The sequence below is a fragment of the Melospiza georgiana genome, chromosome 1 (assembly GCF_028018845.1).
Source record: "Melospiza georgiana isolate bMelGeo1 chromosome 1, bMelGeo1.pri, whole genome shotgun sequence".
Taxonomy (NCBI): Eukaryota; Metazoa; Chordata; class Aves; order Passeriformes; family Passerellidae; genus Melospiza; species Melospiza georgiana.
This window is the reverse complement of record NC_080430.1, coordinates 88,847,510-88,864,434: the sequence shown is the minus strand read 5'-3', so window position 1 is coordinate 88,864,434 and position 16,925 is coordinate 88,847,510. Positions and strand designations below refer to the sequence as shown.

The following is a 16,925-nucleotide window of genomic DNA, read 5'->3' as shown; positions in this document are numbered from 1 at the left end:
CTTTTGTAATGGACTTAAAACTTTGGATTCTGGCTACAGGTGGTCAGGGACAACATGTGTTTATTTTATTGTCATTGGTCTTCTTTAGCAGTGTTACAGATAAATGCTAGGATCTGTCCACCTTTCTTTGCTTTTAGTCCATGAAATTTGATTTCAAGTTATAAAGTATTCTGGCTTCTAACACTGCCCTGTGTTCTTGGGGAGATGTGGACTAAGTATGTAGTTGTAATGAACTGGGCCAATCTATTCTCATGGAATCATGGAACAGTATGGTTTGGGTTGAAAGGAACCTTAAAGATCGCCTAGTTCCAGCCCCTCTGCTGTGGACACTTTCTCCTAGACTGGATTGCTGAAAGTCCCATCCAGCCTGGCTGTGAACACTTCCCAGAGTCATCCACAACCTGGGCAACTTGTTCCAGTGTCTCATCACCCTCACAGTAAAGGATTTATTCCTAAGATCTAATCTAAACTGGCCCTATTTCAGTTTAAAACCATTCTCCCTTGTCATGTCATTACAGACTCTTGCAAGAAGTCCCTCTCCAGCTCATTTATACCTGCTCTAGGTTCTGGAAGGTGCCATAAGGTCTCTCCAGAACCTTCTCTTCTCCAGGCTGAACAACCCCACCTCTCTCTGCCTGTCTGCAAAGGAGAGGTGCCCTCAGACATCTTTGTGGATTTCCTCTGGACTTGCTTCAACAAGTGCATGTCCTTCTTATGTTGAGGACCCCAGACCAGAATGCAGTACTCAATATTCTGAATGTGTGATGCAAGATTGCAAAAAGATAAAATTCTGTGAGCACCTTAAAAAGGTCTGCAGATGCAGAGTCATGTCTTTATAGTGGTGTTTTTGTAAAACAGCTTTAAAAAGCTTGGTACTAAATTTAATGTTTTTTTCTCACATCTGATTTTGATGGGGCATTAAAAATCTTTGATAATTTAAATTCTATTTCTTATGTAATTTTCTCCTTTATTTCTGTTGTGGTTTGACCCCGACTGGCAACTAAGCCCCATGCAGCCACTTGCTCACTGCCCCTACAGTGTGCTGACAGAGAGAATCAGAAGAGTAGAAGTGAAAAAACTCATGGGTTGAGATATTCAGTTTAATCAGGAAAGCGAAAGTCGCATGTACGGAAAGGAAAGTGGTACAAGGAATTCATGCACCACTGCCCATGGGCAGGCAGGTGTTCACCCATCTCCAGGGAAGCAGGGCTCCATCACCTGTAACAGTGACTTGGGAAGACAAATGCCATTACTCTGTATTTTAACAATCTGAGCTATTTTTTTTTCTGTGTCTGTATTTAAAATATATGATGTTTGTGGGGAGTTTCCACAGTATAAATAATATATGGAGTCACATTAGTTGAGAGTTTGCATAATCTACAGTGAATGCTGTAGATTAAAGGAAGGATGATGCATTCCATGAGGAGTAGACATTCTCAGCTGCTGTTTGGAGTCTTCATTAAATTACTGGGGATGGTATGCCTTCCTGATGTTATGCACTCAATTTTAAAACAGTTTGAGGCATGATCCAACAAAAGGAACATAATGTATTAGTAGCTCATTAGAATTCAAATTGTCCTTAATTCATAGCCTGTGTGTCATACCCCTCATGGTTTTATTCTGCTTCTAATGTTGCATAACTTGGTTGAAGCTAATGCTTAATTTTAAATTCTATAGTACTCCTTTCTGGGGTAATTTGTTTTCAAATGAAAGACAAAAGAATTCTTAATTTAAATGTTTGTTAATAGAATAAAACATGAGGTTTCCTTAGAAGGCTGATGTCTAATCATGGGCATCAAGTGTTCTATTTTATTTGTCTTATGTTCTGCAGCAATATGTTCCTGGGGAGGAAGGCGCTACCAGTGTTTTCCAAATTCAAAACAAGAGGCTTTATTATATAACAGATATAGCTAAAAGGTATATATAGAAGGGCAGGTAAAAGAAATATTAAAAACAAGGTCTTATATTTCAACCCTTTCATTTGTCTTGCCTGCATCAATGAATCCAGAATCATTTCATACCAAACACTTTATTGAGAATAACATTTAAAAATGCCCAGCCAGTTTTGGTTGGAAACCACCCCTGTGTTAGTCCTGGCTGCCTTTTACACTTTGGTAAACACATGCCATCAGTTAAACCCAGCCAGCAGCCACGTGCCAGTGCAGGGTCACTTCCAAACTCTTACCCCAGGAAGGGCTGAGCAAAATGGAGCAAAAATTCTATTCTCTGGAGGGTGAGAATAGACACACTCCATTTTGGCAAGGTGGAGATTCACCTTCTGCAGGACAGAGCAGGAGGAATGCCTTGCAGTTGGGGAGGAGGGTCCCCAAAAAACTCCTGTAAGCCTTCCCGTTAGTGCTAAAAAGCTTCCCCTCAATGACAGATTTCAAATGTTTTGATTTATTTGTGCTTCAGACAGTGCAATGCTGTATAAACATTGTAGGCCCTGATCACTTGGCTGATGTTTATACCAGCTCATTGATTTGAGCTCAGTAAAATAAAATCTTCTGTAAAACCATGATAAAAGGTAAAGCTGAAGATGAGAGATTTCATACTACAATAGTAGATCCTGTGGCTGTCCCAGCATGATATTCCTGGAGAATGACACATTGTTACTGTTTTTCATAGAGAACTGCTAACAGGCTTCTCTCAACTTTTTTACAAATATTCTTCCAAAAAAGAAGAGGAGCAATTGGTAGATTTGTATTACTATTGTAGCTGAAGGTCTACAATCAGAAACTTATTTTCTGGTCTAGGGAGCAGTGCAGCAGAAGGAATAAAACATTTTGGGTTTAAAGTAGCAAAGTAGACTGAACAAATGGCAAACATGGCGATAAAATTATTTGGCTTATGATTGAATTTTTCATCTGAAATTCGTAGTGTTTTTGTGAAAAGCTGTTTTATTTTTCAAGGTATCCCAAAGAAGTAGCTTTTTCAGTTGGCATGCTTTGCAAGTTTTTTTTTTTAACATGTGAAATAAATCAGGATAATGTAGGGATATATGGGAGCTTTCCATAAAGATTTTATAATGTTCAGTTCAGTGTGATGAATAATTAAATTTGGCATAGTTGTATAATAAGTAGGCATAATATTGAAGGCAGATAGTGCCTGATCTGACTGCTTCAATTGTCAGAAATGGTTTCACAGAAGCCGTTCCAGGTATTTCTTCATTTGCACCTGGACTTACTGATCCTTTCTGAGATGTCTGTGCATGCTGTGCTTTTGTCACCACCTCAGAGCTGAAATGCTGGTTTGCTGTGAGAGCTGCTCTGAGAAGAGCTCTGGCTAAATGAGTTATCCAGCTAATAAAATATTGAAGTTGGGAGCCTAGTTCTGGCTGACATTCCTCGTGTCACTGTTTGGCAAGGTACTGGATGCTGACACCGTGATCTGTTGTGTTGGCAGGCTGCTCCTTAAGCTCTGCTTTGGATATTTAGGGTAGAGGATATGCACTCTGTGCTTCTCAAGCCCTTGGACAGTGCTGCTGTTAGGGTGATAGTCATGAATACGTGTTAATGTATTGTAGCATTTAGATCAGGTTACATTAGAGTGAACTGACTCAACAATTTGGGATCTAATAAAAGCTTTTTTGTTGGAATGGAGCTCTGTTGAATATTTTTTTTTTCCACCTCGGTGTTTTCCTGTCGTTTGAGATCTGCATATATCCCTTTAATTTGGATTCTTAAAGAATTAATAACATCAAAGCTTACATAAGTAACTGTAATTTTTAAATGTACAGGAGGAGCAGATCTGTTCAGAGAACACTTGTAGTTGTGTGGTTGCTTTTTGGAGCAGAATTGGATTTTTTTCAAAATTGTGATCAGTACTTTATGTACAGTGTATTGATTTTTCTAGAAGATAATGAAAACATCATTTGTTTCAAAATAGCATTGCAGAATGTAAAAATTTGGGGTGTGGGGTGGCCATGTGGGATCACTTGAAGTGTATGTCATAGTTTACGTAAATGCCCTATATATGCTGTTAGGAGAGGTAAACCTATGATTTTCCATGCTAACTTTGGAAAGTGAATATAATTCTCTTTTTATTTGGTGAACTTTATAGCACTTTGAGCATGTATAAAACGTGCACTGTGTGCTCCTTTGTCACACTCTGCATAAAACTGATATATCCGGGATGTTAGTAGGGATCTTCAAGAGAGAAACCTCAGACTTGCAGCTCTAACTGGAGCCTTGACCTTTACAAATACCTGCTTTACCTTGGTTTGCAGGTGTAAGACGAAGGTGTACGCAGACAACCTTCCCACGACGAGCGTGGTGATCGTGTTCCACAACGAGGCGTGGAGCACGCTGCTGCGCACGGTGCACAGCGTCATCAACCGCTCCCCGCGGCACATGCTCGAGGAGATCGTGCTCGTCGACGACGCCAGCGAGAGAGGTAAGGACGGCGCCCGCGCCCAACCCGCTGCTCCTTGCGCTTCCAACGCTGAAGCTGGCTGCTCTCAGAATCTCTGCTACAAGTCTCTTTTCCCAGCCTGGCAGTCGAAGGAGGAGTCAGGATTCTTTTGTTCTCATTCTCAAGGTTGTTTATTTATGCAGCCTCCCGCTGGGTTCAAGTTTGACCCCGAGCAGGCTGCCCGGGTCCGGATAGCTTAGTCCTCCTGCAGGACAGACTGCTCGAATACTCAAGCAGTTCTCAGCCTCTGGCAACCTAGCATGCTTCAGTGATATCAGCTCTTTAGTGATGATCAGCTCATTGTGATTTCAGCTCTTGGCTTGCTAGGTGCCCAGGCAGGCAGATGCAAGGGAGAGAGGAGAAGGCAGTTCTGATGTTCCACAGCGATGTCTTTGTTGGGTGGTCTGTGAAGGTTCCAGTGACAGCTCTTCCAACCAGAAGAGGCTAAACCAGTCCATTATATAGGATACAGGGGGATCAGAAATTGTCCAATAGCAGGGCTTAAAGGAGAGTAACCTATAGGGTTACAGAGAGCTAAGCAGGGGTCTGAAGGTGGAAGAGAGGGGCTTCTAGCTATTCACCATGGCTTGACATTTCCTATCTTTAGGCCTCTGTTTGCCCCTTGCAGGGCCTGTGCTTGCTACAGTTTATTCTTTCTTATCTATTTCTGTCTCTGACCCGCCGCAGGTCTGTCTGGCAGGTCGGGTTGAGGCACACTGGCTGCCCTTGGGGCAGTGTTATCTTTTTATACTAATAACTATATGTATATTATTTACCATAACTTCCCAATACCTATCACCTATGTTAGACCATGTGGTTCTACTCTTAACCAATCCAAAAGTGCCACCATCACGGCAGAAGATGGAGGCCAAGAAGAAGAAGGAGAAAGACTGGACACACCCAGATTCCTCCATCTTGCCTCCTGAACCCTCATTCTAAAACCCCCAAAATTCTATATTCTCACCCTGTGATAAATTCGCTATCATTCTGCTTTAACTTTCATGGCTTGTAATTCCTCATATAAGGGTGGTAATTTTTTTCCATGGTCAAGATCAAAGGCACAGGGATCTTGGGCTCTGTGTCAAGGTCTCCAAGCCCCCTGTCAGGGTCTCGAGTCCTCCAGGGCAGTCAGAGGAATTTCCTGGGTTCTGACATGATGAATGTCCTTGATGTGAGCTTAGCTCTCCTTAGCAAAACACAGCACCTGGGGCAGGGGAAGGCAGAGGGAGCAATGCCCATTTTGAAATACAGATGGATCATTCTACGCTGAAAGCCGGTGTAACTTCATCTGTCTGCTTGCTTTTCTGTTGGCAGCATGGACTTTGTGTTTTGCTACAGTTTTTGTGTTTTGCATTTAGAATTTGATCACATTCATACAGCTTGAGGGTGTTTAATAGTTGAATCACCTGGTGAATAATAGCAAAGGCAGCTCTATTTGTTGCACACATTTAAATTTACTGTCACTGCCACTGTAGGCTCGGTGTTCAGAGGGATCAATTTTGATTATTCCATTCATGGGAAGTTAAAATTCAGTTTCTGTGCTGCAGGAGGTTCCATTTCTTAATAAATAGTGCTCCAAATGAAACCTCCATGCTACAGAATGACACTTGCCATGTGTAATACACAAAACCTGAAGCCGATTTTTTGGTAAAATATAATAATATTATTTAGATTTTAATTTTCATAGTATTTTAATTGCAAAGTATTTTAATTGCAAAGTATTTTAATTTTAATATATTAGAAATTAAAATAATATTCTATATAATACTTTACATTTAATTTTGGTTAATACTTGATATTTGGCTTGTTCTTAATATTTCTTGATGGTATGGGTTATGAAGTACTTTTTTTCCTTGTGTTGGCAAATGGAGTTGAGAGCGTAGTACAGGTTTACTAAATAAAACCTGTCTGTATTTTTATATTGATCCACCCTTTTTTCATTCTATTTCTATTTTGAACGTTTTCTACTGGAACCAATGTAGTAGGCCACTAGAGAAAAAGTCTTGACAGTCACCAGTTGTAGGCAGAAGGAATTCCCGTGTGTAAGACATAGAAGGGTTTTACAGCATGCTGACATCTCAGCCTGTTGCTTCTCATTCTAGTGATGCAAAATTCATGTTTTGCTGCCTATGGTAATTCCAGCTTCAGAGTAAGATGTCTGACTGTTCTCCAGGTGACAAGACCTGCCCAAGACCTGTGCATATGAAGAGAGGAGCTGGATTTGCCCCAAGTAGCCCCATGATACACAGGTCACAGTGTAAGGGAAGGTTTTAGGGTACTTACCGTGGTTAAGGGGAGCTTTTGTATCTGAAGAGCATTAGAAAGGGATGTTTGCTCTGCCACTTAGACAGTAACAAACACACTGAGCTGCCCCTCCAGGTTCTGATGCCTGGCTGGTTGGCTGGGTCGGTGTGGGGCACAGCTGCCTGTGGAGCATGGACAGATCCCATCAGCCGCTGAGCTCCCACCGCTCTGCTTTCCTGGGGAAGGACAGCACACACACTCGGGTTGTGTTTGCACTTGTCTCTGCTCCTTTCCTCTCTTGGGCACCCTCTTGCTTTTCTTTTCCTTTTTTACCCAACTCTAAGTGCTTCAGCTAATTCCAGTGCAATTTGGAAGAAAGAACAGAAGCATTAAATACAATTACATTCCGGCAGCCGAGGAGAAATGCCTATGCAAAGTGCCACAGAAACGTGTTCCAGATTAAATGAGAGGCATGATCAAATTTTGCCTTTTCAAAGGCACAACATCAAATTTTTGCTTTTTGCACTTGTGGGTAATTTGTAATTATACTTCTTGATTTGTTGTTAAAAACCTTCATGTAAAAAATTCTATATTTTATTTATCAAAACAATTCTTAGCACTAATTCAAATCAGTGCTAATTATTAGTTGTGACAGGTCAGCTTTCAGTATGACCTAGAAATAAAGAGCAAGCTAATATTAGAATATGTAGACATCATATTACTTATATTTTGCCTCTTCAGTTTCTGTTTTAGAAAAAAATCTATTTCAATGAGCAATAAGCAATAAGAAATAAGATGTCCTCACTATGAATCACAGGATTTTAGTCCACTTAAAAAAGCATGTGGTTTTCTCTAGATAAATTTTCTCTTTCTGGGTTTGGTAGTAAAAACATATTAACTGAATTCCAGGCTGAAAGATAGAGCATTTCATACTTCCTTTGGTGCTGTTACTGAACCTGTTCCAGCATTTCTTTTTGAAGCCTGTGATCTTCATTTCAGATCACTTAGGCATCTTCTATTTGTTGTTATTTTCAACAATTACTGAGAGGGGTTATTTTTGTTCTGTTTTCCAAGAGCTTGTTATGGTTCCATCAAGCATGCTTTTACATTAAACAAAACAGAAGGGTACGATGCCTGAAGATGTGAAGGGTTTGTGTTTGCTACTTAAGCATTCTGTTTGTGTTGAATTAAACCAGCGTACTTTTCCAGAAAAATACAATGTTCAGCCTGAGTATTGTATATTGAATTCTAACATCAGAGTCATTTTAATTGGAATAAAGTAAGCATTCAGTCTGCCTGAAGCACACTTTGTACCTGCTAGTGTCATGCTCTTAGAAGAATGAATTTGCATAATAGCATGAATTTATTTACACCCAAAAGAAAAGCATTGGAGAAAAAGATGTATCTGTAAAATTGTTCTCTAGTTACTTATCACAATTGCAACTTTAATTTTGAAGTATTGATCTTTGGTAGCTAGTCTGACACAGTTAACAGGAGAAATCACGATTAGCTGGTACCTCTGACTAGATCAGCACCCAGTAGCCAAGTGTGGCATCAGGATAGACCACATCCACAGAACTAGCTACAGAGATGCAGGTCAAAGCAAAGTGACTGCAACTAAGTCCTGCCACCAATGCTTGCAAAAATATTTGTACTTCTTAAGAAAACATGTTTGCATGCTTATAAAAATGATAAACCTGTGGTTTAGTGTAGTTTAATAACAAAAAGGGGTTGAAATATAATTTTTCATTTATATTCATATAAGTGTGACTTGGTAATAGAATTGGCAAGGTATTTTTCAACTAACGCACTTAGTTGACTTGAACTGAATATATTTGCTCTTTTGTCTTCCTTTGTTCTGCTACTTCCACAGAAGGTTCTTAGTCCTAGGTGAAACTATGCACCCTTATGACAGAGAAAAGGCTTGAAAAGAATATCCACCACAAAGAGTTATAGTTATACCTGTGAAACTACATGAATTCTTAATGTTCCAAATTAGAAGTATTGTGGAGATGTTTGGGTTTTTTTTAAATATTATCAAACCTCACTCTGTTGTGAAGTATATGAAGCAATGCTAAAAAATTAGTCAACTCTAATCCTGGGTTGTTTATAAGCAGCTGACTCTGTAATGCATGAAACTTCTCATCTCCGTGTTTAGTGTAGAATTTAGTATCCTCAGTAGATTTGAATAAAAAGTCATCTTCATGGCTCTATCCTGATGTTTCTTGTAGGTCAAAGTGTATTACATTCATTAAAAGATTATGCAAATATTTGGGGTTTTTTTTCCTCTAAGGGAAAAAATCAAGTCTTCCTTAAAAAAACTATTACTAGTTTCTGGATGCATGACTAATCAAAAAAGCTAGTTTCCTGCTACTTAAACAAAGGCAGCAATTTGTAAGGGATGTGTATTTCTCTTAGAGTGTTCTGGAGGGAAAATAGCTGCTTAGATTTGAACATTTTACCCTAACTGCTGGTAGCAGAGGAACTTCAGAAATCTGGATGCCTGAATTATTTACTATGCTTTTATAGGGATGAGAGATCAAGCTTTATCTTTTCTGCATATTTTGCTGGAGCTCTAGTGATATTTTAAGGACAAAGTTACTGGAGGTCTGTCACAATGTTTTGTTTCTGGGAATAGTCCCTTCTGCAGTTTTGAACCAGGTGGTAGTTCATAAGAATGTTCTTATGGACATGGTTAAACATGAGAGAAAGACTGTTCTTAACCTTTTTCCCTCTGTAATGAAAACACTGCACGCATCTCTGATTCTTTCACAGACAAAAAGAAATTAAAAGTATTTGATAAATTGAAATTTTAAATACTTTACTGATAAAATGTAGGTAGGACTCAAGATTTTCAAATGCAATACATTGAGCATGACTTTCTGTATGTTGTGTTTTATGCAAGTTCTTGACTGGCTGCAGTTGTATTATTGCAATCTTTCTCTTTTCCCTCTGCCAGAATTTTACCATTCTGTTAATGTAACTACATTCAAGAACCAATGTCACAGGCCATAGTAATTCATTCTAAGTTTAAAGTGGATGGAACTACTTTGAAAGCTTATCAGTATTACACCTGAGATGTGCAGAGAAACATTGATTTGTGTAACTTGCTCATGAGCATAGAGAGAAATGCTGCACACACTCTCTATGTACATCATGTGTACATTAAAGCTATAAACATAGCCCTGATAATAGTTCTTTTAAAATAGTGGCTTTGGAAAGCTACACTGTAAAGAGATGAGGCTCTATTTGCTACAAACTCAGTTATGATCTCTGTGCTCCACCCCAAAAGCCTTGCAAAATGTTCTGACGTGTACACTTGGTTGGTAGTAAGAAACATGTAATAATTTCAGTCTCTGCTCATATGCAAAATAAGAATTAAGATGCTTTGAGTTTTTCTGGAGACAAATATTTAGATGTATCAAACTCTTATGTACTTTTAGCACAGTTTAGCTTTCAAGACACATCAGAACTTATTTCTATGGGTTTTAGTGGCAGTCCAACAATGCACAGAAAAACACGAGAAGGCAATTAGAACTCATTCATCTGGAGAAGTGGTAAGGATTGGTAATCACCTTTAAGTCAACCCTCCCTCTTGAGGTTTACAAAAGTGTCACTAAGAGTTCATGCTGAGCTTCCCCCCCACCCCTCCAATGTCACACTTATTTTTGTATGAGGTACTGAAATCCTGATACAGGCTATGCACTGTTGTGGTACAACTTTCTACTCCCATGTGCTTTGAGTGTACAATCTAATATTCCATAGCTGAGCAGTAAGGCTATTTTGCCTTTTTTACACATTTTGAAACTGTAAGTTATTGCAGAAATCTGTTTCTGTGACCGTCCATTGCGTTCTCCCTCGCTTCTTTGTTCTTCCTTTGGCATCAATCATCACAACCCAATAACTCTTTGCAGTGCAAGTAATTTTGACTCTCTGGGTGTATGGTAACTGACTGCTGTTCTTCATAATTTGTGCTACTTTGAGATTTGTTGGTGTTACAGATTCTCTTTTATGTATAGCTTATTATCTTTTTTTTTTAGCTGTTATGGTGATAATCTAATATAAAAATATTAACCAGAAAACACTAGGGAAAGCACAATTGAAATATCAGTTTGATTGTGTTTTAAACTTCTCACAAAGAAATTATCTGTAAGTTGCATTACTGTCAGAGGCAATTCATTACATTCAGCTGGTAAAAACATTTTTGTATTTCCTTGGTAGAGAAGTCCAAGAGCACTTATGCATGTTTTTGAAAATAAGCGTCACATCTTCTCTGCTGTAAATACTTGTGAATTCCATCTTGGTTTTGTCTAAGTGTCTAACCCTCTCTTCCTTTTTGGGTTTTCCATAATGAAGAAATAAAGAGGAGGAAGAACTTTCTGTGCTATCAAGTGAAACACCTGGAAGATGTAAAAAGGAGTATTGTGAAGTGTAGAGGAAACTATCTGAGAAAGTAGAAAAAGGATAGACAAGAACAGGGGAAATGTATCTTGATTCAAGTCTCTCCATTAAAAAAAAAAGCTGAACTACGTAACTAACAGTTTTGATCATTCTTTACAGACTTCTTGAAAAGACCACTGGAGAGTTATGTGAAAAAATTAAAAGTACCTGTTCATGTGATTCGAATGGAACAGCGTTCTGGATTGATCAGAGCAAGATTAAAGGGGGCTGCTGCTTCTAAAGGCCAGGTCATCACCTTCCTAGATGCTCATTGTGAATGTACAGTAGGCTGGCTTGAACCTCTGCTGGCAAGGATCAAAGCTGACAGGTAATTATCCATCTATTCACCCATCTTCAGTTTTTTCACTTATTAAGAAATCTTCCAAGTATTACAAAATAGCCTACAAGCAAATATCTACTTTCTGAAGAGCTGAATAAATTGTCATTGGTATAAGGATAAAAGGCTAATTCAGTTAAACTTTTTTAAAAGTAAAACTCTGTTTCAAGCGAAGTCTATATTGGGGTGCATGGAATAATGTGTTAAATAGCAGGAGCAATGAATGAAATTAAGGAACTGGGGGAAATTGAGGTGTTCATTCTGCAGCTTGGCCTATTCCTTCATGAATTTGAGTAGATATTCTTGAGAAAGGAATCAAGCCCTGATTTTGTGTAGCACCAACATTGTGAACAAGAACTGTTTTCAGGCTCTCGTTGTGATTTCTTTATTACATAATGGTTTTGATTGTGGAAATCTGGGCTGTGTCTTGGTCTTCTGGGATGTATATTCTAAAGTTAGAATAATTACTGGAATCATGCTGATCTGCGCTTATATACACAATGGAAATTGTATTGGGGATGAAGGTGAGAGAATTGTCTGCTTTATAAAATATCCCTACCTCTGAACAGTAGCTGTAGTTGTGCACTAGGCTGTTAGTCTACATATTAAATAGAATACAACATGGTGCTAAAAATCCCTAGTTTTTTGGTTTTTTTATAGATAAAAATCACGCTTAAAATTTGATGCTACAAAATGTAGCATTACATGAGTGGGCTACAAATAGCGAAGAATCTTTGTTCAGCACTGTTCAAAGACAAAGTAAACTTTGTTATCATTAATCAGCTTTGTGAGACTACAATACATACATTGTTACAATTTGTGTAAATATCTCGACTTAAGTCCTTTGAATTGAGTTGCAAGCTGCCTCTGAATCTTTTTACAGAGCTTCCCATGAGAAGAACCGTGCTTTGAGCATGGTTACTTAAGTGTCTTTAGGATGATTAGAATTGGTTTCTGAATATGTGTGTTAATAATGTCAGAACAGTGGAGAACGAGGCCACTTTCTGTCAACTGTGATGCAGTAGTTGTACATTGTTAACAATTACTGTCATCTCTTAGTCCTGAGGATGTATAAAAATACCCAGAGTTAATATCCAAGTTTTCATTTCAAAACATGCAAATTACTTTTACCACTCAACTCGAAACAAGAACCTCTTGTTTTCTATCTAATCACTCTGTAGCAATGAGAAAGTTGGTATCATTATTTCTGTCTGCAGAGGGATGAATATTTATTACTGGTGATAATGAAAATATGATTTAAAAAAAGATCTGGCATGGCCAAAATTGTATCAGATTTTTAATTATAAGACAGAATTTTAGTATGATTCCTGTTAATTTATTTAATAATGTTGTTAAGAGATGGTATGAAAATTTCAACTACATGTGTAAAAGCAATAATTAAAAAAAAAAAAAAAACAACAAAAATCTTTTTTACCCTTTTGATTAATAGATTTTTATTAGTTCAAAATTTAACAATTTTGTTTCTTTCCTTTTCCTAGGAGGACAGTAGTGTGTCCCATCATTGATGTAATCAGTGATGACACCTTCGAATATATGGCAGGTTCTGACATGACCTACGGTGGATTCAACTGGAAGCTGAATTTTCGTTGGTACCCTGTTCCTCAGAGAGAGATGGACCGACGGAAAGGAGACCGAACCCTCCCCGTTAGGTAATGAGAAATTATTAAATGGCTTAATATCCTTGTCTGATATCTACTCTTTATGATATACTCAAAAATAAGTACTTAAGTCAAACATTATAGCATCTTTTTTGTCTGATTGAAGGAAAAACATAACAGTTCTTGCATGGCGTGGTTGTCAGTAACTTTTGGTAGAAGTAAAGGAATCTATCACTTTGTCACTTTGAAAATATTTTTCAGTTCTATGCTAATTACTGCAGAATTACTAGTCTTCAGGTAACACTTACAATGATGCGCAAGATTTTAATACAACTTTTTTTCCTTTTTTCTAATTGAACCTTGTTTTTATCTTTTATTATGACAAAGTAAACTGTATTTTGTAGATGCATTGATTTTTCGGTATATTTATGTGTGTGTATATATATATTGTTGTGTGTGCATTTATATGCAAACTTTAAGTCTTAAAAGGTGGTAGGGGAGGTAAATTTATACTTGGATGTCATGTAGGTTTATAAGAAAAGTAATGAGGAAGATAGTCTGTGTGTAATGTGTACCTTTTAACAATTGCAAACTTACATTTTCTGTCCTTACTTTTCTGAAAACTGGGCATTACTTACTTACAGTAAAGCTCAGGATCCAGCCTTTGCTGATTTTTGTTTGTCTTTAAGAAATTAAGAGGTCTGCTCAGGATATTGCTCTCTTCTCTCTGTTTCCTTTTAGCAGGGGTAAAGACCCATAAGTTTTTAGTTAGGTTGTGACCTAGCTTGTATTTAATGTGTCTTTCAGAAAAAGCCCTAAACATTTCAGGAAAATAGCTAGAGATATTAAATCATTTATGCTAAAAGTGTAAATAATTGAACTATAAAGTTATGTCATTGGTCTAACATGTAATTTACTTATTGTATGTTTGTTGTCTAAAAAAAGTTGAAGTTTGGGAGATGTTTCTAAAGCTCTGAGAAAGTACTAGCAGAGTTGTAGTTTTTGTACCAATAAGGAATCTGTAAGGAAAATCTGGATACAACCTTGACTGTACAATTTTCTTGCATGAAGCAATAAAAATGAAAGCAAGCAGGCTGCTTAATGGCCTTCCCAAAATTTTTCAGGGGCAGTAGCCTGATGTACAATTTTCCTGTGTGGAACTGGTTTCCTTTTTATGAGTTACCATCATTGGAGACAGAAGTCTTTCTGAGGAATGACAGCAGCTTTCTAGGGACTGTTTCTCTATCCAGACATCAGTTTGAAGTGAGAAGATAAGGAGAACTGCCACTACCTAATTCCATCTCTGAAAAATTTTGAGCTAGCAACTACACCAACAGTAACAGAGTTTGAAGGAAAGCTTACTGAGAAGGAATATGCTAGGAACTTGGGAAATAAACAGCTATTTTGTCAGTGTAAGTGTGAAATGTATCTCAGCATGTTTTTACAGTGACCAATGTGATTTTTTTTTTTCTCCCCCCAGGACACCTACAATGGCAGGAGGCCTTTTTTCAATAGACAGAGATTACTTTCAGGAAATTGGAACATATGATGCTGGAATGGATATTTGGGGTGGAGAAAATTTAGAAATTTCCTTCAGGGTAGGTAAAACTCTGCTGGGCTTTATTAATCATTTGTTTATTAATCAGGACAGTGCATCTGGAGTTCTGTAAAACACAGATCTGCCACCTGCACCAGTGTCCTCTTCTGTTGCAGCTGGCACTTCCCTTCCCTGTTAAGTTCCTCCAGCAGAGATACACAAAGACTGTATCTGCCAGTAAAAAATGCATGATGAATTGTTGGTATAGCTTTGTGATTAAAAGATTAAGGTGGTTATTCTGAAGAGTGAGTGTTTGTGTGTTGAAAGGAATTCAGGTAGAAAAGCTGTTGTGGGAGCAGCAGTTAAGGGTGATGTCGTCAGTGCATTGTTTCATGTGCCAGTGACATGTGAGCACCTCTGTTACAAACCCTCTCTTCTTGCTCCTTACTAACTTCAGGGGTTCGTTTGCTTGTGGACCTAACCAGTGGTATTCTCATTTTTGTTCCTACCAAATGGCACCATTTCCTTTAATTTTGTTAGCAGAAGGTACATAGGTGGGAATTCTGGTATAGCTTTCTGAATCTATTTTTCAAGATCCAAGATAAAACTGAAAGTATTCTCAGAGACTTGGGAAGTGTGTGGGTTCTTTTACGTGGATATTCTGTTTTATAATGGACTAGTTTAGACACCTGTTAGTTCCTGTGATTCATGTGAGCCTTTTCCTTCCTTTGTGGTCAGCTTGCCCTGTTCTTTAAAGTAATCTCTGGCTGATGTGGTATTGCTTCAGGGGCTGAAGTACTTTCATATGCTGCCTTGCTTGAGCTTGTGAGCATCTTTAGCTGTTGAGCAGGAAAAAACATGCAGTTCTCTTCCAAGCAGCATGCATTTGTTCAAGACCTCAGCTAATGTTGTTTCCCCACCTTGAGCAGAAGCAAGTGATTAATGTTTTGGAACTTTTTTTAGTAACTTGTAACTATGTAATAATTGTTCTGTTGCTTCCAGATCTGGCAGTGTGGTGGCACTTTGGAAATTGTAACTTGTTCGCATGTTGGGCATGTGTTCAGGAAAGCAACACCATACACTTTCCCAGGAGGTACAGGGCAGATAATCAACAAAAATAACAGGCGGCTCGCAGAAGTCTGGATGGATGAATTCAAAAACTTTTTCTACATTATTTCCCCAGGTGAGCAGGTCTTTGGTTATGAGAAATACTTATTAAGAATTAAAATATTGCTACTACTGGGAAATAAAGTGAGTATTTGTATAAGAATGTTATTGCTTTGAAGTTTGTTAAGACAGAACTCACTTGAGGTGTACAAAAAGTAAGGTCTTAATTGAAAAATAATTTTGTTAGCCAGAGACATGCCCTGAAGGGGTTTTTGTTTGTTTGCTTTTTAACATGAACATGATTTATGAATGAGCTTCCTATGCAATAGAATTGAAGCTCAGTGGAACATCAAAGAGCTCAGTTGTAGTGCTGAAAATTAGCCATCCTAAGTCATATTGAGCTGTGCTGAATTTTGGGCTCTGGCTCCCATGTTGTAGGCATTCCATGTTGAATGCATCACAAGTGATTTAAGTGAAACACAGGAGGAGGAGTGGCAAAAGTGAATATCTTCTGTCTTGATAGAATTTTTATTTCACTATCTAGAGTATAGGGGCAAGTTGCCAATATAATTGACTGTGATGATATTTATTATTGTTTTTTTATGTGGCTGTTAGCAAAACAAGAGGATGTAAAAGATGTGGGAAAATTTCCTGTAAAATCAGATTTTCTGCAAAAAATTCAGGAGAAGAAAGGAAGCCTGGGAAATATTGAATTATTAGTTTCATCTACAGGCTATTTTTGTTGTTGCATAAAAAGACAAGCTTCAGGTAGCAAAAGCCAACCTTTCTAAATACTTGAGCCATTAGACTTTATGTACTAAGTGGTAGTTTTATATACCACATCTGTTTTTCCAAAGAAATTTCTTTAAAACTAGTATTTCCTTATGACCTGCTTATTAAACCTGCATTACTGTTGACATTTAAAAGCTGTAATACAATGTAATATGGGTCTGAACAGTGTCAAATTTTAGATTATGGATTTTACAGACGCTTCTGAAAGCAACTGACATTGTGGATTCACAGTGGTTTTTTCTTAAAAGAATGCTTTACTCAAATGAGACTGTATAAGACTTTTAATTAAAAAAAGTCTGGCTACTATTCAAAGCTTTTTTAGGTGCAAATCAGAAGCTAACAGCTTATTGTTATTGCCCTGTTATGTAATTAATACAGCATTATGAATTCAAACATGAACATGTAGAAACGTTCAGAAAAGTGGGATATAAATAGG

General features: G+C 37.8%; 1 protein-coding gene across 1 annotated transcript in view; it reads left to right on the top strand.

The window, feature by feature from the left end:
- GALNT1 (polypeptide N-acetylgalactosaminyltransferase 1) overlaps positions 1-16,925 on the top strand; it is an 87,057-nt gene that overhangs the window by 58,133 nt on the left and 11,999 nt on the right. Inside the window, exons 5-9 of the mRNA XM_058022422.1 lie at positions 4,229-4,395; positions 11,218-11,425; positions 12,934-13,104; positions 14,534-14,651; positions 15,593-15,773. Coding sequence (XP_057878405.1) covers positions 4,229-4,395; positions 11,218-11,425; positions 12,934-13,104; positions 14,534-14,651; positions 15,593-15,773 — 845 coding nt within the window. The remainder of the gene's footprint in view (positions 1-4,228; positions 4,396-11,217; positions 11,426-12,933; positions 13,105-14,533; positions 14,652-15,592; positions 15,774-16,925) is intronic.